This window comes from Macrotis lagotis, chromosome 5 (assembly GCF_037893015.1).
Source record: "Macrotis lagotis isolate mMagLag1 chromosome 5, bilby.v1.9.chrom.fasta, whole genome shotgun sequence".
In the NCBI taxonomy this organism is placed as follows: domain Eukaryota; kingdom Metazoa; phylum Chordata; class Mammalia; order Peramelemorphia; family Peramelidae; genus Macrotis; species Macrotis lagotis.
Genome location: NC_133662.1, coordinates 227,269,871 through 227,293,701, shown reverse-complemented (window position 1 = coordinate 227,293,701; position 23,831 = coordinate 227,269,871). Strand labels below are relative to the sequence as shown.

General features: G+C 38.3%; 1 protein-coding gene across 1 annotated transcript in view; it reads right to left on the bottom strand.

The window, feature by feature from the left end:
* GPR89A (G protein-coupled receptor 89A) overlaps positions 1 to 23,266 on the bottom strand; it is a 38,935-nt gene extending 15,669 nt beyond the window's left edge. Inside the window, exons 1-10 of the mRNA XM_074188621.1 lie at positions 23,016 to 23,266; positions 16,570 to 16,629; positions 14,907 to 15,010; positions 14,008 to 14,114; positions 13,413 to 13,514; positions 11,042 to 11,162; positions 7,024 to 7,104; positions 2,601 to 2,710; positions 1,314 to 1,402; positions 374 to 466 (exon numbers count right to left, since the gene is read on the bottom strand). Of these exons, the coding sequence (XP_074044722.1) occupies positions 374 to 466; positions 1,314 to 1,402; positions 2,601 to 2,710; positions 7,024 to 7,104; positions 11,042 to 11,162; positions 13,413 to 13,514; positions 14,008 to 14,114; positions 14,907 to 15,010; positions 16,570 to 16,629; positions 23,016 to 23,057 (909 nt within the window). The 5' untranslated portion in view covers positions 23,058 to 23,266. The remainder of the gene's footprint in view (positions 1 to 373; positions 467 to 1,313; positions 1,403 to 2,600; positions 2,711 to 7,023; positions 7,105 to 11,041; positions 11,163 to 13,412; positions 13,515 to 14,007; positions 14,115 to 14,906; positions 15,011 to 16,569; positions 16,630 to 23,015) is intronic.
* Positions 23,267 to 23,831: the final 565 nt, after the last annotated feature.

The following is a 23,831-nucleotide window of genomic DNA, read 5'->3' as shown; positions in this document are numbered from 1 at the left end:
CCTCTAACATGCTTCATATTTCAGTGCTTTATTTTTATGAAGATAAACAAAAATGAAAAGGATAGAAATTAGAAAAAGTAACAAGGTCTGACCTGGATCTGGCAATATATTTTTTTTTTAGGTTTTTTTTTTGCAAGGCAAATGGGGTTAAGTGGCTTGCCCAAGGCCACACAGCTAGGTAATTATTAAGTGTCTGAGACTGGATTTGAACCCAAGTCCTCCTGACTCCAAGGCTGGTGCTTTATCCACTACGCCACCTAGCCGCCCCATGGCAATATTTTTAATAAGCATTTATATTAAAGGTATTGATTAAACCAACCTATTTCTCTCATTATCTATGCAAGAACCCCAACATAATGAATAGGACACTTACCATGAAGATTTTCCAAACACAGTAAATAGAGAAAAAATATCCTAGAAAATTAAAGTATTTTCCCTTGAAAGTTTTAGAATATTCTATTCTCTCCTGAGGGGATAAAAAACAAAGAAAGATGTAACATGTTAGATTCACATGAAATCAAAATCCATCTCCACTAAAACATTTTTTTCCTCTGTGGGCCATGTCCAGGAGAGCCAGATAAATCCAAAAATTACATGGATTCAAGTTCTAGGACATAAGAACTTTCACACATGGTATTGTTTTCCTAAGAAAAAGTTCAATTAGACTTTCCCCTCCAACTTCCTGAACTTTGCTTATTTAAATCACAGAGCTCCTGGCTTAATAATGGTGGTAGTTAAAGGAATTTAGACTAGAAAGGATCTGGAGAATTCTTTTCAGTCTGACTGCCTCATTTTACTGAAATGCAAATTGAAGTTCAAGGAGGTGAATTTTCTTGACTCTGGTCAGAGAGAAAGTTATAAAGCTTGGATTCAAACTCAGTTTCTTTTGATTCCAAATCAAATATTCGTTCAACTACACTGGCTGATTTGTTTTTTTTTTCCTCCAAATTTAGGAAGAGAGAGCAGGCCACACCTATTCTGGATAGATCAGGTTAAATGGAGATAGAGCTGCCTGCTTCCTTCAGTCAGATAACCTCGTGGGGGCCCACCAGTGAGGATAGAGGGATAACTGTGATGCTCCAGGCTGAACAATGCTACTGCAGCATCAGGGGATGGAGAGCTCTGGCTTGTCAGAGGGGTGCAGCCACCTCATGGCCCCTCACTCTCAAACGTCCCATATTTTCATGTTGTATTATCCTAAGGAGCTCTCTCTTAAGTTGCTAGATCATACAAGCCCAAGGGGGTGGCTTAGTCCTTCTTCCACCCCTTGGCCCCCATGGATGGAGACAATCTAGTCATGTTCCACTCTGTACCTTTGTAGCATATAGATCAACTGTTTCCAGAAAGAGTTGTCTACTTAGTTCTTCCAAAGCATCCACTTCCTGCTGAATGAGAGTAAGATCTGGAGCATAAAGAGTCAAGGTTTATATTCTACTCAAGTTTCAAGAAACAGCAATGTCTGCCTTCTAGGCCCTCAGACCAGCTTAGCTGCCAGGGGCTTTGCCATTTTTCTTTTGGCTCACAGATATCTAATACTAAAGTTCCAAATGGAGCATGGGCTCCTCAAAGTGTAGGTAAAAGTTGCTCTTCAGAGCACAGTAGTTTTACCAACTTCCAAATAAGGCTTTTTAAAATTTATTTAAGGCAATGGGGTTAAGTGACTTGCCCAAGTTCACATAGCTAGGCAATTATTAAGTGTCTGAGGCCGGACTTGAACTCAGGTACTTCTGACTCCAGGGTCGGTGCTCTATCTACTGTGCCATTTAGCTGCCCCCTAAATAAGGCTTATAATGCTTCCCAAGAAAAGAAATATTTTCATAAACACTACCTCTCTGTTTCTTCCTCATCTTCAGGTGCTCACCATGTAGACAGCTTTATGTGCATTCTACATTTATTAATTCTGGATAGAACATAAATGTTTACCTGATTACTCTTTTGGTAGGGATTCTTATTCTTTTTATGGAAACTGTTTAAACCATTACAGTTTTGGCTACTCCAGATTTTGGAAGATGACATGTCTAAGGAGAGAAGTCTAACTCCTTCCAAAACATATCTGTTTCTAAACTCGCTCAATCTTCCTCACCTTGCTGCATTTTGTCCCACTGTTATTTGGTTTTGTAAATGACCCACAGAGCTACCTTCCCCTTTCCCTTTCAATGAATCTGTATGGCTCACAACAGGTAGAGCTGTACATGTGAAAGGTAGAAATAGGAATTGACTTAGGGACCAGACGTGGGATTTCAGTGGTATAGGGCTTTCCTGGATCAGTGTAGTTCACTGTATCACCGTAGTTCAACACCTTCTCTACAACTTAATAGTCTCAAAGATGTGTGTCTGGAGCAATGACTGCAGGGGGACTTGTCCAGTTTATAAATGTCAGAGTTAACACTTGACCCAGCCTTCTGACTCTATGTCCAACTCTTTTCCCACAATATAGGGCAATGTGTTTCAAGAGGAATATGTGGAAGAGCTTAGGTCACCATGTAGAATGGCAAATGTTCAGGTCAGTCACAGGCTGACTCGTTGACTCCCTATTCCTCTCTTCAGGTCTGCTCTTCATCTGGGGCTGAGGATGAGACTCATACAGAGACAAAGGATACTCTCGCTTCCTGGGGCTGAAGTGGTAACACTCTTAATCATTCCCCAGAAGCCTGATGGTTTGTTGTTCACCCCTCCTTTTTGAAACAGGTTTCTCCGGGCCATGGCTATCCTGGAAGGAAAGAGAATTCAAAGTCCTAGAAAAGAAGCAAGACATACCTGTACCCAAACCCAGGATCCTACATAGCAGACTATGCAGTTTCTTTTTTTGCCCTTTCTAAAGCAAAAGTAGCTTTGAGTCAGTTCAGGAAAAGATACAACCAGATTCAAATTTTTTGCTGATGGCTTAGTATCATAGTATTAGACAAACAAAAATCACATCAAGCATGAAAATTCATACTGTGCCATCTGCTTACAGGTTTAAAAGAAATTAGAACAAGCCTCTGAAAATTGGGAAGGTAGGACCATGGAAATGGATATATGGCATTTCCCTTCTGCTGTCTTTTGGGTAGATTTTCATTGGAATCTTTATAAAGGAAATTCTGATTACTTTGATCTGAGAAACAAGGGGCAGGAATAAGGAGACAGCAGTGGAGAATGTGGCAGGATCAATACTAATGTTATAACTCCAATACAATTTCTTTAGGCCAAATGATTCTTGGACACTATTTGTGATATTAGCACAATAAAGGATGCCAGAAATTGTCAGCCATGTTAATGCATGTACTTCCTCTTCTCAACTGTTTTATTAATTCAGTTAAGTCCAAGGTTAGCATCTTAGTGATGCTGAGTGACTGTGAAAGAAAGTATGTGAGTGAAAGAGGATTTAGATCAATTGGCCAGAGTCCCAAGATTTGGACTGCCTCATCCACTTTTATTGTAGGTTTTGGTACCTTAAGAAACTGAAATTACATAGGAAGAGGCAAGTCTTAAGCAGACTCCAGGTCTGAGTGAAGTAGCTATCTGCCTTTCTGCTTTTTAGAACAGGTATGTGAGGAGGCCTGAGTAGAAGGAAGGAGTCCTTACCCCTTACTTATGGTGCTGGGATAACAGAATAGGAGATAAAAAGGGAAAAGATACAGAAATGCATGCCTATTTTCTTTCATCTCAATGACTGCAAAGTGCTCACACCACTGCCTGGCTTCCAAATGGTGCAGGGATGTCTATGAGGGCTGCTACCAGGTTCAGCTGAATGAACTGTTCACAATGGGGATAAGCTGCATAATTCCAACCCAAACTGTTCCCTTTCCTTTTGGTGTACAATTTTCTATTGACTTACAAAGGTATTATGCTATTTATGAGGTAGATGAAGCTGAGGGAAAAAAAGGAACTGATTTAGGAGAGTTACATCCAACTCCATAGGATTGGATAAGGGGAAAAAAAATTAAAGACGCTAGCAATATGAGATTTTACAGAAGTTGAGAATATTGGTTCTTAATAGTGCAGTTCCTCTTATAACTGGGACAACATTAGTCACTCACCTCTGGCAAGGAGCTTTCAATTATGAGTAGAACACTAAAGTCATAATTTGGCAAAAATGACAGCACCTCAAAGAACATGTAGAAATAGTTTCATTTAAGCAAAGTTTTAGCCAGAAAATTCTCTGAGGATAATGGATATACACTTTAGTTGACAAAACCTGTAGTCTGGCCCAAAATTTTACAAATGAACCTCTCTTCCCTGATTCCCTACACAATTTAAAAAAAAGAGAGTCTGAAATGTCCAGTAGCAACCTGTAGTGACTTAATGACTACGGTAAAGATATTCAAAAGGACAAAGCTTATCAGTGATAGTAACTCTGCCTGAGTCACACATAAATGGTTCTATTTCTTCCTCTGATATATGTGAGGCAAAAAGAAGAAGCTTTAGGGTAATACAAATTCTTAGCTTTTAAAGTATATTGCTTTATATATAGTTTTTGCAGTGTTGAAAAAATTTATTTTTAGGAAGATATTTGCACTGCTTGAATTTATCATATTAATCTAGGTTTTTAGACTAAAAATGATATAGAAAGGGGTGGCTAGGTGGTGCAATGGATAAAGCACCAGCCCTGGAGTCAGGAGTACCTGGGTTCAAATCTGGGCTCAGACACTTAATAATTACCTAGCTGTGTGGCCTTGGGCAAGCCACTTAATACCATTTGCCTTGCAAAATCCTAAAAAAAAAATTATAGAAAATAGTATCTGAGGAAAAGAACATCAATCTAGGACAGTTTCATTTGGGCTTTTCTGATGACTGTAATTTCAATATTGGATTAATGATACATTTTTGAAATAGGAGTTTTTAAGGTTATATATATTTGCTTTGTCTGTGGAGATTATATTTGAACCCATTTCACCACAGAGCAGAACAAAGGCTTTTCATGCTCAAAACAACAGAACAAATAACCAAAATAATATGTCATATCAGTCTCTCTGATGAGACAGCAACAGAAGGACTTTGGTTATGGATCCTGCATGCATATGAATTGAATCATCGTTTTCAGTAAAACAAGGCTTCCGGACTCCTCTAAGTCTCCTCTTTTAAGCAGCATTCCAAAGGAGAAGACATGTTTTTCCACTTGACGCCCTCTGCTGGTAAACCTGATGATGCTTTTCATCTCCTGCTCTGTTCTGAACAAAATAGTTTTCCAGGCTCTAATAAACAAAATTTCATCACTTTGAAAAAAATGGTGCATATTTGCCTCTAAAGAGCAAGTCTTTTTTAAAAAGCCTGTGTTCAGAGGTTGAGCTGATCTTGTAATAATAGGCTAAGGTATTTCACAGAGAAGAGAGCCTCCCTCTGAATCCTGGCCAGCTATGAATGTGGTGGGTTATAGAGATAACTAGGTTCAGCCCAAATCCACTATCACTGCTGGTGATGAAATTACAAAAATTTACAAATATGTCCTACTGATATGAGTCAAAAGTAAGCACTTACTCAGTGGTTATTGATTCAACTGTCATCCATGTCAGAACGGACAGCTTCCTCTCTTCCCTCTTAAAATCCTCACTTTTTTCAAAGCTCAACTTAAGAATTACTTTTTTACGTGAAACCTTTCCTGGATCCCAGCTTCTAGGGCCTTCCTTCTTAACACAAAATTAGTTGCATGTATTTTGTATATAGTTATACATATACATACCGTTTCTTTTGAGATAATATACATTGTTAAATTATCAATGTTTTGTCTTTGTATCTCAGGAGCTAGCACATAGTAGGTGCTTAATAAAAGCCTAATTAGGGCATATAATTTAGTAAATTCTGAAAATGGATCTGAACTTAGGTCTTCACAATTCCAAAGCCCGCATGCTATCTAACACTGTATGGAACCTCTTTCATTAACATTTAAAAATTTAGGTCCTTGCTAGAGTCAACTGGGAACAATTTGCAAGAGTTAATGATTAAATTTTGAGTGTGAGCATTTTACATTTCAGAAATTGGCAAACACTATGAATCAGTACTATATTTATTGATTTGTTGTCAAAACTTAAGAAACTGATGAAAAAAATGTTAATAATGTAGATTAAACTTAAAAAGTATCATGTTCTATTTTTCTTCTTGGAAAGTCAGCTGTTAAAGACCAGCATACCCCTAATTATATGTAAATATTAATGGCTTTAGTGAAGGCCAAACATTTTAGATTTTAAAAAACAAATTATAGTGCATAGAAAACAGGATAAATTTATTTCAATTTGTATAATTACTAAGCAATCTTCCTAGTTAAGTCTTGGTGATTTTAGCCATGATACTTTCATATTTCAAGCTGTTATTTGGTTAATGTGGGACACTCCATTAATACAACCCCTCAAAGCAGGGGTTCTTCAGTTTTTTGTGTTATAGATCATCTGGGCAGTCTAGGAAGCTTATTCTCAGAAAAATGATTTTAATATATAAACTAAAATAAATGGGATTACAAAGGAAGCCAATAATATGCAAATAGTTATCAAATACACTAGGCTATTTCTTGCCAAAAAGACATATAGTCCATGACAGGACCCTTCCAGTTTGCAAAGACCTCGTAGGATTGTAGGTTCACTGGAATAGATGTTTAAGAAATTAAGGTCATCTCCACACCAAAATGAAGTACTATAATAGGAATTTAGTGAAGGAGGTTTGATCACCATAATTATTGTATATTTTGCCTGAAATGTATATTTTTCAAAGAGCTTTGATATTAATTATCCCATTAATAAGCATTAGAATGTTTAAAGGATTTTTTTAAGGCATATGGAGAAAAAGAAAAAAGAAAATAGCATTGATAAATTATCCTCCCACTTTTACTCATCCAATGGAGGATGAAAATAAATGGAATCGCTATTCTTCTAAAGAAAAATCTTTAAACCAGTGATGGCATTTTTTTCAAAATATTTTCATGCTGGGTTAGATATGAAAGATACCTCTCAGAAATGGATAAGATGAAAGTTTCCAGCTGATAGTAGCTCTAGTCAATACCATCTTGTTAGAAAACCCTAAAGGAAAATCATTGAGAATGTTCAAGAATCTGACCTTTTCTTCTTGCTGATGATCATGTCCATGGTTTGAAGCAGTCGGCGTTCCAGGGCTAGAATATCTGTGTCTGTCACATTTCTGCAATAAAATATATTTGTGTATTGTTAGCACTGTATTAAGCTCATAAGGAGGAGGGTATCATCACTATCAGGTGTAATTCAAGTCATCCATCATCACCAGTACAATTAATTAATTCAAACCCATGCCTTTTCCTCATGGACCTGAAAAAAGTTACATTAAATAGATAAGTTGTGCTTTCATTTCTTGGGATGCTGATGAAAGAACAGTGAAGAGTGAAGGGCTCTTAGTGCCTCATCTCTTGTACATTTTTCCTTAGCCTTCGTCCAGTGATAGAAAGGTCATTTGCCAAGTCATCTCCTTAACTTAACAATGTTTCTTATTGTACCACCTGTGTGGTACATATCCTGGTGTATGGGTAGGGGTTAGGATTAGTTCATGTGGTTTCCCCCTGACACTCTTGGACACTTTCTTCTTTTCAACTCTCTGTACTACTAAGTCATTCAGTCCTTCTGAAAGGGATTACTATAAATGTTTGCCTTCCAGCTCAACTGGACACTCCCAAGGTATTCTTTAGTTACTTCACTGACTCTTATGACATTCACCATAGGGGCTCTTACAAAGTTCCATTCTAATCGAATCTTTAACTCCAGTGCCACCTTCTCTCTCTCTGAAGGCGATCCTGCCACCTGACTGAAGAGATGGAGGTTAACCATGTTTTTTTCCCCCTACTTTATTCCTTTCCTCTAAAATTCTCTTCATTCCATCCCATTTTCCTTCCTTCTGATCTCAGTCTGATTTAGTCCTTCTTGCCAATGTTAAGACTTCAGTCATGTCTTTTATTCCCTTCCCTTAATTCCTCAAACAGCAAACTCACTTATTTTTTATCTTCATATCTGATGCTTTGTGATCCCATGGACCTAGCATGTCAGGCCCTTCTTTCCTATGCTCATTTTTTAATGGAAATATTCCCTTGATATCTCTGGTTTTTCCCATTCTATTGTTTCCTTCTATTTCTTTGCATTGTTCATTTAAGAAAACCTTCTCTCTCCTTGCTTATCTCTGGAAATCTACATTCAGTTGGTCTATCTTTCTCTTTCTCCTTTTGCTTTCCTTCTTTCCTCATATATTTGTAAAACCTCATCAGACAACCATTTTGCTCCCTTGCTCTTTTTCTTTGGGATTTTTTTTTTTTTTTTTTGTTGCTGCCTCTCATATAATACCGTGACCCTCTGACGTTTGTTCTTTAGGTACTCCGCCAGACCTAATCCCTTAAATCTATTCTTCACTTCTATTTCACATTCATAAGACACATTATTTAGGTCATACCTAAACGGTTTGAGGGCTTCCCCTAAATTTTTTTGCAATAAGAAGTTCATGATCTGAGTCCTAGCTCCAGATCTTGCTTAAATGACTGTATAGTTCCATCTTAGGCTTCCTTTACACTCAAGTCTCCTGTCTTAGAATGAATGGACTGGTTCTCCAAAATATGGCTTCAGGAGCCCAATGAAGAATGCAAGGGGTGACTAATAAGGCTCTGTCATACTGGTAGGCAAAATGATGATCAAAAGTTCACTGCTTGTAGGAGATTAATATGGGAGGAAGAAGAGCAGAACTATCAATATCTTGAGGTCCTTCTGTTATCTCTGACTAAGTCTTCTAAAAGGAACCTTTAGGGGCGGCTAGGTGGTACAGTGGATAAAGCACTGACCCTGGAGTCAGGAGTACCTGGGTTCAAATCCAGTCTCAGACGCTTACTAATTACCTAGCCGTGTGGCCTTGGGCAAGCTATGTAACCCCACTGCCTTGTAAAAAAAAGAACCTTTAGACTGGGAAATGAGAAAGGCTGACTTCGGGCCTGGTCTTGAGGGACATGTGTCATATCTCCTTTTTTGTAAATTAGAGGAATACTGTTTATAACTTAACCAGATCTTAGATTGACAGGGTCTTTCCTTACTATTCTTCTGGACAAGATGGAAAAGTGTGAGGCATATAGCAGTACATCATAACTGAAAGAAATAATAATTTCAGCCAGAGATTAGAAAATGAAGAGGTAATTTTTTTTTCCTTCCAAGTTCACTGACTCCCTAAATTCTATCCATGGGAGTGTTTGGGTCTCAAGTTAAGATCCTCTAAGTTAGATGAGTTCAGAATAGCTCGTCCCAAAGAGAAGTCATTAATGGTTTGGTAGTATCTTGGAGCCTCCAGGGGAGTGATCCAGGAATCTTTCTTGTTCCTGTGTTAATAGAACATGTTTATGCCTGACTCAGAGAAATGCCTAAATGGCATGTTTATTGAATCTGCAAATAAGACAAAGGCAAGAGGGACAGCTAATACACTGGATGAAAATCAGAATACTATAAGGAGAGGCTGGAATACTTGGTTCAATTTAATACAATGAAATTTAATATGGATGAATGGAAAATTTTAAAGCCAAGTTCAAAAAATCAACTTCCCAAGTAGAACAAGGAAGAAATATGGCTAAAAAGCAGTTCCCTGGACAATGATCTGTGGATTTCAGTGGACTTGAGGCTTCTTATTAGTCAATAATGTGATACCTAGCCAAAAAAGTTAATGCAAGCTCAGCCTGCATTCACAAAGGTAGGAACTGAGAATGCAGGAGGTGGTAACCCCTCTACTCTGTCCTAATCTAGCTACAGCTGGAGTGTTGTGTTTAGTTATGAACAACACATTTTAGTAAAGATGCCAATAAGCAGGAGAACATCTAGATAAGGGCATCCAGGACAGTGAAGAGCTCCAAGGTCAGGTCACATAACTTACTGATGAAGCTCAGGAGCATTTTAGTCTTGAAAAAATTTAGAGGAGATATCACTAAATCCTCCAAGTATTTGAAGGACTGTCCTATGGAAGTGGGATGAGATTGGTTCTGACTGATCCTTGAAAAAAGCAGCAGGAGCAGCAGGCAGGAAAATGAAGATTTCAGCTCCACAAATGTCCTAGGAATGAGAACTACCCCAATGTTGAGTGGCCTGCCCCTGGAGAGGTTGGATCTTCCTCCCTGCCCTAGGAGACAGTGAACTCCCTGCCATTGGAAGCTGGCTGCTCACAGGCCACTAATGTTACAGAAATGGATTCTTGTTTGTGATGTAGAGGTTGCTATAGGTCTCTCTTGCTTTTTTTTTTTAATACCTTGTTTGTTTGTGTGTTTGCAACAAACATACACAGTTTTGTGCATGCTATCTCCCATTTAAACTGGGAGCTCCTTAAGGGGAGAGACTTCTTCCTTTTGCTTTTGTCTTCCTTTGTTTCCCTGGGGCAGCTAGGTGGCATGGTGGATGGAACACTGGACTTGGAATTAGAAGGACAGGAGTTCAAATTCAGCCTCAGACACTTACCACTTACTAGCTGTGTGACCCTGGGAAAGTCACTTAAACTTGACTTGCCTCACATTCAGAGTCATCTTTAGTCATCCTGATTCATATCTAGCCACTGGACTCAAATGGCTCTGGAGGAGAAAGTGAGGCTGGTGACTTAGCACAGCCTTTCCCTCACTCAAATCCAATTTATATGCTTGTCATGGCAGCACTTCTCCTAACAGTATGGCCTTTTTTGAGAATGAAGGACAAATATCTTTGTCTCCCCAGTCTTTGGAACAAGGCCTGACCCAAAGCAGGTGATTAATAAATGTCTCTGTGCATGTTTTTTATGGTGAGCCCCTTAAAAACAAGGTCTCTGTCCTGAGTCAGCTTTGAATCCCTCCTGATAACTGAAATAACATATAGCAGGAAATGCCTAATAAATATTTGTGGAATTGAACTATGTTTTGTTTTTGAAATTCATGCCCTATTACAAGCTATTTTCCCTTTTGAAAAAGGTAGAATAGTTTCATGGACAAGTCAATATGAATGAAAAGAAGGATTGGAGACCGAATGTTTACATTCTGATGATGGTGGTATGAAGGTAGACAGTTGTGTGGAGGATGTGTGAACTCCTGAAAGTGGCAGAAAAGGGTGAAAAAGAACAAAAACTGAGTTACCTGAGGAAATAGGACATGTAGGTGTATGGGCAGTTGACAGCCCCAAATCCAGAGAGCAGTGCCATGAGGGTGACCCCAATCACACCTACCCGACTGATGAGTTGTTCGATGGATAAGATCCCTGAAAAAAATGAAATCATATTAGTGACATAAAAACTGACTTCTCCTTCCCTGTAAATGGAAAAATTCCCCTAGGACTCTTAATTACAGGGCTAAAATTATGTAGCCCAGGAAGATCTAAAAAGCACTTTAAGTTGTTGATCTGTTTTGATTCTCATAATAACCTTGTAAGGTAGGCCGTAAAGGCACTACTCTCATTTTTACAGATAAGGAAACTGAGGCTGATTATGTAACTTGCCCAAGATTACAAAGTGGATAAATGTCAGAGGCAGGATCCAAACTCAGGCTTCTCTGAACTCTAGGATCAGGGTTCTTTCTATTACACCACAGTGAATTCAGAATGCCAACTCTCAATTATTTGTGTGTAAGGTATGTCACAGCCAATTTTTAATCTCAGTCTGGTTTCTCTGTTCAATGAGCTTCAAGGTTATTGCTTATCAATATCAACTGGTAGTCTGGGAATACCAATTAATTTTTTAAAATCTTAGTAGAAATTTTTTTTTTTAAATTTATAAAATAAATCTATTGTAGGAAACTATCATATCCAATATTTATTCTCCTAAGCCAAATAATTTTTGGATCATCCAGTGTTCTAATAATAGAGTGTTAGGATATCTTTCCATATATATGCTTATACACACACACATATATATATATACACATATATATCTATATATTTGCATATATATATTTTACTTGACTCTATTATGTGATTTAATCAAACATAATTCTAGTATCTTCATTTTTTATCTTAAATAACTCTAGAAGACAGCCCTATTGGCTGATTCATATTCTTCAGTATCCTCACATACAAATAACACAAACATACGCACACTCACAAACATACACACACAGTTCTTGATTCAAGGTTTTGTCCAGGATTCATTTTTGTATTTGGATAAATGGTAAAAAGATAAGGAAAGGCTATTTTCAAAAGAGGAAACACAAACTGTTAGTAATCAATTAAAAGTGATCAATTTTACTAATAGAAAAGATGCAAACTCACAGACTGAAGTACCACTCATCAAATTGGCAAAAATAATTAAAAGCAACAAAACTCATTGCTGGCAGGGTTGTGGGGAGACAGATACATTCATTCATTACAGAAAGGATTGCATAATGGAATCTTTTTGAACAGCAATCTTGCAGCATGCAGTAAAAGTTACAAAATCAATCATACCCTTTGACTCAATTCCATTGTTGGGAATATACCCTAAAAGTATTATCAAAAACAAAAAAAAGGACTATCTATTAAATATTTTCATTGCAGAATTATTAGTAATTGCAAAAATTGAAAGCAACTTCAATATTAAATATTAAGGGACTGGTTAAATAAAAGAATAACAAGTATGAGAAATATATAGAAATAGGCAAAGATTTTTTTAAAATGTGAAAAACAAAACCAAACTAAAAAATACAGAATATATCATATGACCACATAAAAGGAAAAATGAATGGGAACTAATGGGCTAAATAATCCTGAGATGTATACGGAATAACTAAAAAACTGTTATGATATGTCATAGGTTGAAATATTCAATCCTTTAGAGAACAGTAATGGACTTAGGATGTAGAATGAGATGCATATATTTGTATTCAAGCCACTGAGAGAATTTGTTTTGTTTGATTATGCATATTTGTAACAAGAAATTTGTTTTTCTGTTTTTCAAGGAGTGGAGGATAAGAAGGAAAGAAATTAGGTTTCTGTTAATTTTTTTTAAAGACTGATGGGGGGGAGTGCTACTGATGTGAAATACTGTGTACATTCTTGGATAAAGTTACTTTTACTTTACAAGAGAAATCTCATTTAGAAATCTGTAAATGTTAGAAACCTAAAAACAGAAAATAGCATTAAAACTTTTAATTAAAAAAGGAAAAAAAATTAAATATGAATAATTACAAATTAAGTTTAATTGGTTCAAATTAAATACTGTTTAATGACAGTTTTTATAAAATGAAGTTGACATCAGAGAATAAGCAGTGATTAAAAAAATCACTTACCTTTACCTTTCTCAACAAAGACTCGTCCACTGAGATAATATTTTAATTTCTAGGGTAACATATAATAGTTCAGTCCTGGAATCAGTATTTTTATGTCATCTAGGGGGCAAGGTGTTAAATTAGTTTTAAAAAAAAGGAGGTCTCAATTGAGTTCAGTGCTAGGATGCAAAAGGAGGAACATGTTAGCTAAACTGCATTTCTCTGGGGTAAAAAAACAAATCTAAAACAAAACCAAAACAAAATCACTTACCATGTTTTGGGCTGAGTATTGGAAATGGATCTCCTAATTTCCAGAAGAAGTACATGAAGGTCAGCCACAGGGCACAGGAAAAAAACAGTCGTTGTCTATGCACTAAAATAAAGGAAGTGGGTTGGGATTGGGGTGGGAGATGGGAGAAAGATACACACAAGATAGGAAGTTGCTCTACTTAGAAACCCAGAACAAACCAATGACATCTTCCCCTTCCATCCAAATAAGTTTGCCAAACAGGACAAGCTACTTTTTCATGGAAGACTCCTTACCAATATTTGAGGGTATATAGGAAAAAAAGGACAAGGGAAACTTGGTTGAAACAAAGGATAAAATTATGCTTAGGGAGAGAAATAATACTGGAAGGTGGAACTATGTGATAATACACTTAAATTCATTCATTTCCCTATTTAATGAGCACCTACTACGTGTAAGCTGCCGTACCAGGCACCCTCCCTTACTCCCCCATCCTGCAAAAGAAAGAGAGGGGGAGGGAAGTGGTTACTGAAGGTAAGGAGGAAAGCTGCAGTTCCCAGATGATCTCAGTCCCCAACATGCTTGTCCCAATCCACACTTTGGGGGCTCAAACACTCACGGAGTCGGATGTTGCTCACGATAAAATAACCGATGTAGAAAGGCACCATAAAAACAAGGATCAGCAGAATCACACACAGATTCAATTTCCAGTGAAAATAACGGGAACTGAAATAAAATTTAGAAATGGTTACAGGGAGGCATGCACATTTTAGTCTAAATTCTCCCCACAATTCACTGCCTCCCACCTCTGTCTGAACAATAGTCAGCAGACATCCAGGAAACAGCTTTATTGGGAGGTATGTTGGTTAATAACAATCATGTATTCTTTATCACTCAATGCTCCTAGAACATCAATTAGTTGTTTGGGATGCTATTGCTTTGGCTATACTGCTACAATTTTAAATATTAAAAGTAAACCTGCTACAGAACTCTTGGTGGATCAGATGACTTTAACTTTTTTTTGAATTATAGAAATTTTATTTATTTTGAGTTTTACAATTTCCCCCCCAATCTTACCCCCCCCACAGAAGGCAATTTGCCAGTCTTTACATTGTTTCCATGGTATATATTGATCTAAATTGAATGGGATGACAGAGAAATGATATCCTTAAGGAAGAAACATAAAGTATAAGAGATAGCAAGATCAGACAATAAGATATCAGTTTTTTTTCTAAATTAAAGGTAATAGTTGACCCTAACTTTTTTATTACTGGAGTTTCATGAAAAGATAATCAATCATCTAATTCATAAAGATTTTAAATGCTTTTACATTTTTAACCTTTTAATACAGGGACATTTGAGATGCATTTTATTATTGTCCTAATTGCTCCATGAGGGAAACAGAGATGATCTTTCTGAAAGATACTTTTTCATGATAAAAATCTGGGTAACTATTCTGTAGAAAGGATATAATACTGGACTCTCCATGAATAAGGCTTACTGTTGCATAAAACTCACCTGCTATTGAGCACTCCTAAGATTTCGAAGATGATGAGCTCAAACATGGTACAGGAGAAGGCAAAGGTCACAGAGAAGATTACTTGAACAACATACTGGCGTACCTGCCAGAGACAGTAAGAAACTATTGTTCAGTTCCAGCTAAAGAATGGTCATTGGAAAGGTCTACCCAGCCCTTATGCACTGGAAGCCTTCCAGTTCTGGAATAAGAGGGCATTCACATCTTACTATGAGTCAGAAAAAACAAAAAGGAGTAGGCAAGAAAGTCTTATCTGAAAACCTGTGATTGCTATTTAATCTATATAAAGTATCTGATTATTATTACTTAATTTAATTTACATTACATTTATAGAGCAGGTGACTATGTAACTGACTTCTTGTGGATGGAGAATTTAAAGCACAAATCATGAAGCTATTAGAAATTTTGGAAATATAATATCAGGAAATCCACAATTTGGACACAGGCAAGCAAAAAGGGTATCTTGGTTAATATGTGAAGGTGCTTCTTATCCACCCTGAGGTTGGGGAGACAATGGGTGAGTTACAATACTTTCCACAGGAGTTTGGGTGTATTTGAAAGACAAAGGAATTTTTATTCTAGTATCACAAGGTAATTGAATTTTTTTGAACATAGCCAGGAAAGAAATCAGGTAATATGTGGTGCACATTGCTAAAAGAAAAGAAACCAATGGAGAAGAGATCATCTCAACATGTTCAAACCTGAACTCAAGTTACTAGGCCAGAACTAGACTAAAAGCAAAACAAACAACAGAGGGATATAACCTGGCGACTATGAACCTATTTTAAAAAAAATTTTGATAACTTTATTTCAATAGAATTTTTTTCCTTTGTAGCCATATGTATTTTATATTTATAAAATGAAAAATGTTATTCTAAGAAGAGGCTTCACCAGACTACCAAGGGTTTCCATAAAATGGTTAAGAATGTCTGGGGGCAGGGGCGGCTAGGTGGAGTAGTGGATAAAGCACTGGCCCTGGTGTCAGGAGCACCTGGGTTCAAATCCGGTCTCAGACACTTAATAATTACCTAGCTGTGTGGCCTTGGGCAAGCCACTTAACCCATTTGCCTTGCAAAAACCTTAAAAAAAAAAGAATGTCTGGGAGTAGCTAGGTGGTACAGTGAGCACCGGCTCTATAGTCAAGAGGACCTGAGTTCAAATCTTAGACACTTAATAATTACCTAGTTGTGTGACCTTGGGCAAATCACTCAACCCAATGCCCAGCAAAACCAACAAAAAAACCCCAAATAAACAAACAAAAACAAAAGAAGATCTGCTACAGTGTACAACTCTGAGAGCAGCCAGGTGGCATGGTAATTAACTGGGAGGTCAAGTCAGTAAATGAAAAACTGTATTTACAAGGCTAGATTACATTAAAAATTTTCTCGTGTCATATTTTGACTTCTGAGCATCACACAACTTATACTCCTTCTCTCTTACCAACTGAATCCAGTCATCCTCTGAGATTTGAATCATGCAGTCCACACTGGCTTTGAGGTCATATTATTTAAAATGGACAGATAAGTAATAAAACACCACTCATAGTGTTAATGTGAGATGTCTACACAAATATCGATATTTTCAGTGCTCTACTCTAAAGCTATTTCGATTCAAATCCTGGCAGGGAAACGGATCCCTTCTCACCTCATAGTTTTTGAACAACTGTCGCATGAAGAACAACCATCCAAAGCCAAAGAAGAGCACCTGCAAATGGGAAGAGAGATCAAGGATGACATGAGAAACTGCTGGGGCAAGATGCATCAGTCACAGTCAGAAGACCTTACCTATGTTCAATGGTCAAATGTTTAAGTGGCTGAAATAATGAAACTGTTTCATGGCTTGGAGATTCACAACATCCCCTGGATTTTGTCATTTATACATGGCAATGGGAGATAGCAGAGGGAGAAGAGGTTGAAATGGTTCTGAACTTCAGGAACTGCATTCTTCCTGGGCAGGGCATCTTAGCCTTTCATTCCCACAGATTTCTCTGGAAGTCTTCATGGAACCCTTCTCAGGATAATTTTTAAATGCATAAAACACATAAGATTACCATGAAAATTTATTATTTTGAAATGTAATTATGTCTATGTGTACATCTACATGCATTTACATATTTATTTGTGTGTGTATGTACATATGTAGATCTCTATATGCCTTAAAGTTCAGGTTAAGAACTGTTTTAGGGTAAGTGTGCTGTTATATTTTATTTTTAGATCAAAACAGAATCATGCAACTGGTTTTAATTTAAAATAATAAAGGAGTCAGTAGAACTTGTATTAACCATACACTTGCTATAGATGGGATCAGAAATTTTAACCCCCTGAATTCAATCCAATTCAATAATCACTTAATAAGCATCTACTGTTTGTTAGATGCTAGGTGTGGTGGATGATTTCAAATGTAGATGATTCTTCTTTTTAAGGAACTTGTAAGTTTGGTTGGGAATATTATACATATATACAAATAACTGATACAAAATAATTCATAAGAAAGAAGGCAACAATGTCATCAATGAGTAAGGGATACATTAGGAGAAACTCTGGAAACTATGAAGACATTTGAGCTGAATGAACAAATGAAAAATAGTATAGCAGGTGTTTATTACAAGCTACATTGGGGATACAAATAGAAAATCAAACACAGTTCCTTACCTCAAGGAACTCAAATTCTAAAAGGAGGAAACAGCCTACCTCAGAGATTGATGGCTGCACGCTTTGGTAATTCACAGGGAAGAGTCTATAAGGTCACAATGGGATAGGCATCCTTTTCAGGGCCAATGTCAGAATTGATGGTCCAGACTTAAAGAGAAGGGATAGGAGGACCCATAGCATCTGGTGCCATTGTTAAGGAGATGGCTGGGACATAGGGGGTGAAAAGAAGTGAAAGAAATTGACCCTTAAAGGATGGGTACAAACTCAATAGGAGGCAAAGGCATTCTGGGTAAAGGGAAAATATGAGCAAAGGCCTTAAGACCAGATGTGTATTGGGGTCTGTCCAAAGCAGAGAAGGCAGCAGCAGTTTTCCATAAAAGGGAAAGAAGGCCTAGAACACTCCGGGAAGAAATTAGGAATTTATTCAATAGGCCAGCGATTCTCAAATTGCGCTCTGGCTACCCTTGTGCAAGACCCTTTTAAGGAGTGTAAGAGTCAATACTATTTCATAGTTATAAATACTAAGATGTTGGTTGCCTTTTCAAATACTCCTCCCTTTTCCAAATACAGATCTCTGTGAAGCTGGATTTTCTTGATATACATTTCAACCAAAACAATATATTGCAACAGATTGAATGCATAAGCTGATATGAAAATCAGGCCATCTTCTAATATGCCAGACATTAAAGAGATTTACAAAAATATGTAAAATGATGTCATCTCACTAATTTTTTTGGAAAAGAGATTTTTTAAAAATAAAAAACCCATTATTTATGTCATATAATGTATTTAGTGCTATTATAAATGAATATTTAAAAACCATCGGTGATTTTTTCCATTAAATGTTATTAATATTAACATAGAGTATTATTACATATATTAATGTACATGTATATTAATACCAATGCATGTTATTACATGTATTAATGTACATGTATTACGTGTACATTAATCAATACATGTATAAATATGTATTAATAATTTTAAACAAATAAATGCTTAAAATTAGTTTTTGTTTCTAAAAACCAAAATTTTGGGTGGCCTTCAACAATTTTTAAGACTAAACAAGTCCTTAATATGGAAATATGTTAAATACAATTGTACATGTACAAACTCTATCAGTTTACTCACTGCCATGGGAAGTGGGAAGGGAAGGGTCAAAAGCTGACAAAAAGATGAATGCTGAAAGCTATTTTTGCATGTAAGAAAATTTAATAATTATTTCAAACCTATATTCCTTGTAAAATGTCTGATTTTATTCTGTTGTAAGAGATGGAATGTTGTCTTCCTGATATGGGAATGATTAGTCCTGCACTCATAATACTTTAAATCCAGGAAGAGGTAACAATTTATCCTCATTTAGACCCGATAGCATTTTATAAGGAACCTAATATTGTACACCCAAATAGACAGATCTCCAAGGAGGTAAATGATTTCCCTTATCCTTTTTTTAATGAATAAATACTCCCTTCTCTGTTGGGGTGGTCATCTTGGATAGATGGCCTCCACCTATAGGTTCTATGGTAAATCCTAGAGAATAAACTTCAGATCTAACCTAAATTTCCTGTCATTTTATTTTAATCTTAAATTTTTAAGATTTACACATGTAATTCTAAAAAACATAATAAAATCAATCTTAAAAATTAATAAAGAAAAAGACTAAACAAATCCTGGAAACAAAGACTTTGAGAACCACCATGGTGGGCCAGAAAATCATGGTTAGCCTTTTATAAGAACCTGACAGCCTTTGTTTGAATATCTTAGTGAGGGGGAACTTCCTTCAAGAGGCAGCCCATTCCACTTTCAAATGCCTTAGACTGAATTCCTGTGAAGCCCTTTCTTAGAGAAAGCCCACATTCCTAGGTCTATCCCCGAGGCCAAGTAGAGTGGTCTAAATGTTCTTTCAAATGATGTTCTTTCAAACACTTGCTATGGGTCAATATGACCAGGATCCATGCAAAAGAAAGGTAAGTGAGACTATGGTGCCTGGACTGATTCAGACTAGGGAGAGAATGAAGGCAAGAAGACCAGGGGAGGATGCCAAAGCAGTGAGCTGGGGTTCTAGGGGGGTGGCAATAGGAACAGAGAGGAGACACAAAGGAGAGGGAGAATTAATCTGATTTTGGAACTACATGAATCCAAGGTCGGGAGAAGAGGGAAGAGACAAAGAAAACACCAAGATTTTAAATCAAGAAAATGAGAATGGTAGCAAAATGAAAAAAAAAATGGTAGGAGGAACAAGTTTTTTTTGGGAAAAAATAAACATGATTTTTGACAAGTTGAGTATAAATGACCAGTTGGATAATCTGGTGAACATTTAGCCTGCAGGTGGTTAGGGAATTAAACTGAGATTTCAGCAAGGAGGTCAGGGGTGAGGAAGTTGAGTCACTTGCAGGGAGGTTATAGGTAAAGTAGTAGAAATGAAAAAAAAATGCTGAGGAAAGAATATCTTGAGAAGAAAGGGTTGAGGGATAAAAAAAAAAAACCATGGGAAATATTCATCTTAAGGAGTCACAAAGAGAAAAATAGTATTACGAAGGAAAATGAGAAGGGGCAGTTAAAGAGGTAAGAGGTAAATCTTAAAGAGGTAAAGAGAGTATGGTACTCTGGAAATCATTGGGTCAAGGGAAGGTTTAAAAAAAATCAACTTTGGATTTTGCAATTAGGCGATCACTGGATCCTTTATTAAGGACCCTTAAATGATGTCCCTTAACAGTAATGGCTCTTAGACTTTGCTGAGTCCTCTTTGCTGGGGCACAAGGTCTCAAGATCCCTGGCTTTGAATTGTCATTGTTAAAAAGAAAAAAAAATTCAGAGGTAGATAGTAGGTGAATCAGATGTGATCTCTCTACATGGGGGTCAGGTGTCCCCTCCCTCCTTGTCTGTGCCTTTCTTGTGGTCTCTCTCATTTCAGTGTAGTATATGGGCTAACATGATATTATAAAAGCTTTGTCCAATGTCTTTCAGCAATAAATGGTACCCTTATCCCCTAAATACACACACACACACACACACACACACACACACACACACACACACACAATCTCTCTTTCCTCCTCCCTCTCCCCCATCTCATTCACTTCTGTCCCCTTATGTAGGTTAGAAATCTATTCTAATACCAATATATAAATCACTCCTCAAATTCTGGACTAATCTACTAACCATCAGGAAGGTTTTATTGACTTTTAGTATCACTACTCTAAAGAAAAGCAGATATCCCTACAGAATAAATTTTGTCTATTTAACTTAAAAGAGAAAGATGACTGAGGCTGGGAAAATCAGGTGCCCCTACAGTTGGGGCAGAGGTTCAGGCTGAGAAAGTTAAAGAAATGCTAGGCAGATGACATAATAAGAATAAGAAATAGATCTCTGAACACAAAAAGAAACTGAAGGTCACAAGCCCATGAGAGAGGGCAAATGGTCAGAGAGGGAATGGAGGAAGGGAAGAAAACAAAGAACAAAGATAGAGGTTTGTCCATGCCAGGTTCTTTTAATATTGAGGAAGGGAGTTTTGGAAAACTCCATAAGTGATGATGAATAAAGTAACTGAAGATTTCATTAAGAGTAGGACCAAAGTAAATATGACTGCTGGTAAGATCAGAAAGAGCAATTAGAAAGAAATGCAGAAAGAAAAAGTAATCCCTTAGTTAGTGATATAAATAAAATGGAAGTTGGAATGTGAAGGCTTAAAAGCAGTTAAAGAAATGGAGTTGGTAGAACTTTGCCCTTGGAAGGAGTTGAAAATTATACTGTACTTTGGAACTAATAAAAGTCACAAATGCATAGAAGTCAGGGAGGGCATGAATTAAGTATGGATTTCTGTTATGGATGAGATCTTCAGGTTCAAAGCTTGCAAGGTTAAGTAGAAAAGATGACCAATCCCAGGGCAGAAATAAGGATGACTGGAAAAGGTACCTTTCTTTTTATGCAAACCTCTTCCCACATTATTATTTGATGTGGCATACACTAATACAAAAATTTCATGTAATATTATATTTTAGTGAGAATCTGGTTTTATGTTGGTACTCAACAGTTATTATAATGAACTCATATCTTAATAGCTTAGAGGCCAGGCATTTTTTTGACAAGAAAAAATGAAAGCTTGAATGAGGGTTTAGGTATTTGGTGACAGAACCCGAGTCAAACTAGGGTTTGTTGGAGCTTTTCCACTGTACCATATTATGAAGCACATGCAGCTTCTAACCAAAATAAATAAGACTTTATTGGTTTGAGAACAGGGTTAAACTCAGATTTAGAAGTGAAAGAGACTTTGCAGGTACTTTGCAATGTGTTATTTAACGGCTTGATATTATTATTATTATATCATTTGGAGAGACAAACCAGGAAAGGCATGGAGGCAAAGTTGTCTAAAAAAGTTGTAAACTGTAGCCCTATCTCTTCCTCCCTCTCCCCCTTCAACAATAAAGCATCCATCATATTCTCCAGGTACCATAATGACAAAATAAAAGAATTGGGTAGGAAAGATTGGAATGAACATCCATAGAAGTGGACTTTGCATCACCCTCAAGTGAGCACTGAGATTGTCAAAGCATAGGTGGTAGAAGTGAATTGACAATGGATCAGAAGAGGATTCAAATAGAGTGAAGTATTCTAACATGCAGGTAGAAAGTAAAGGGCAGTGGCTAGATGCCAACTCGGACACTTGCTAGGTGTGTGACCTTGGCTGAGTCACTTAACTCTGCTTGCCTCAGTTTCCTCATCTGTAAAATGAGCCGGAGAAGGAAATGGTAGCTACCTCACCAAGAAAACCCTAAAAGGGGTGACCAAGAGGACACCCCTGAGATGAATGAAAAAGAAGGTTAAGAGGAGGAGTTTGGAACATCAACAAAACCTCATCCTTGGAAAAGATCACGCTTTCAGCACCCCAAAGAGTGAAGAGGGAAGCAGCTCGCTTGCCCCTGTGAAGAGTGGATGGGGGGGCTTTCACTCTCTTCCATCAGGCAACACTATTTTACTTCCTCTTTCTGACTTGAAACAAATTTAAAACCAACCCAGCTTCCAGGACGCCAGCCAATCAGCGGCTCTCTCCAGCCCACTCCCCAAATTCCGAAGTTACGTCATAGGTACCAGTGGGGGAAGGGTCCTCAAGCCCTGCGGGTGGGGGGTGGGGCTGAAGTTAAAGTTGTGCTTCCTGAATGAGTGGGGGGCGTTTGGGGATCCAGAGTGACGGGAAGGGGAGTCCTGCAAAGGGTTTTCATCCTTTCATCGTTTAAACCCCGACAGCCCCCGGGGAGACTCGGGGAGCTTCGTCTTACAGAGGGGGAAACTGAGGCCCGGAGTCACTCCGTTAACGAGCGCGAAGGACCGGGCTGACCGGGGTCTGTCGGAGGGATGCTCTCGGGTGGGGGGTGGAGGAGGGTATCCGGGGGGAGGGGCGGTTGTCCGGGGAAACGGACGGGGGGCGGGGGGCCGCCTCACCTGGGAGGTGACCATGATGCTGGAGTCGATCAGGAAACTCATGGTGGCGCTCGAGGGGGGCTCGATGCCCCGCCGTCACGGCTGCGGTCCCTAGTCTCCCGCTCTCCGGCCTCGGAAGCCACTCACGCGTCCAGGACACTGGCCCAGAGGCCGGCGCCATTGCTCCAGCTCAGTCGGGGACCCGCCAACCCACGCCATCGAGCGGCGTCGGCCGCCAGCCAATCAGCGGCCGGAAAAGCAATACTAACGCCCGCCTCCTGGGGCGGAGAGACTGCGGGTGGGCGGGGCGGGAAGTCCGGGAGAGGCGGACAGGAAGGAAGGGGCGGGGCGAGGAGGGGAGGAGCAGACTAGGTGAAAGGAGGCGGAGCTTAGAGAAGGAGGCGGTGCTAGGAGAAGGGAGGCGGAGCTTGGAGGAGGGGCGGTGCTAGGAGAAGGGAGGCGGAGCTTAGAGGGGCGGTGCTAGGAGAAGGGAGGCGGAGCTTAGAAGAGGGGGCGGTGCTAGGAGAAGGGAGGCGGAGCTTAGAAGAGGGGGCGGTGCTAGGAGAAGGCCCGCGTTGCTAGGAGAGCAGGGTGGGTACAAGGGGGGGGTCCTTTGGAAAATTTTTGAAACGTGTTGCAGGTTTTAGAAAAACATAGAAACACTCTCATGCTATAATACATGAAAGGAGCAGAACCGGGAGAAAGTGGAAGAGTAACTGACAGCCATTTTGTGTAGTATGATCATTAAAATTAATTTCCAAAGACTTATGAAGGAAAATGCTATCCATCTTCAGAGAAAGTTTGTATTATGGTTCCACATATCACCTCAAATGGCCC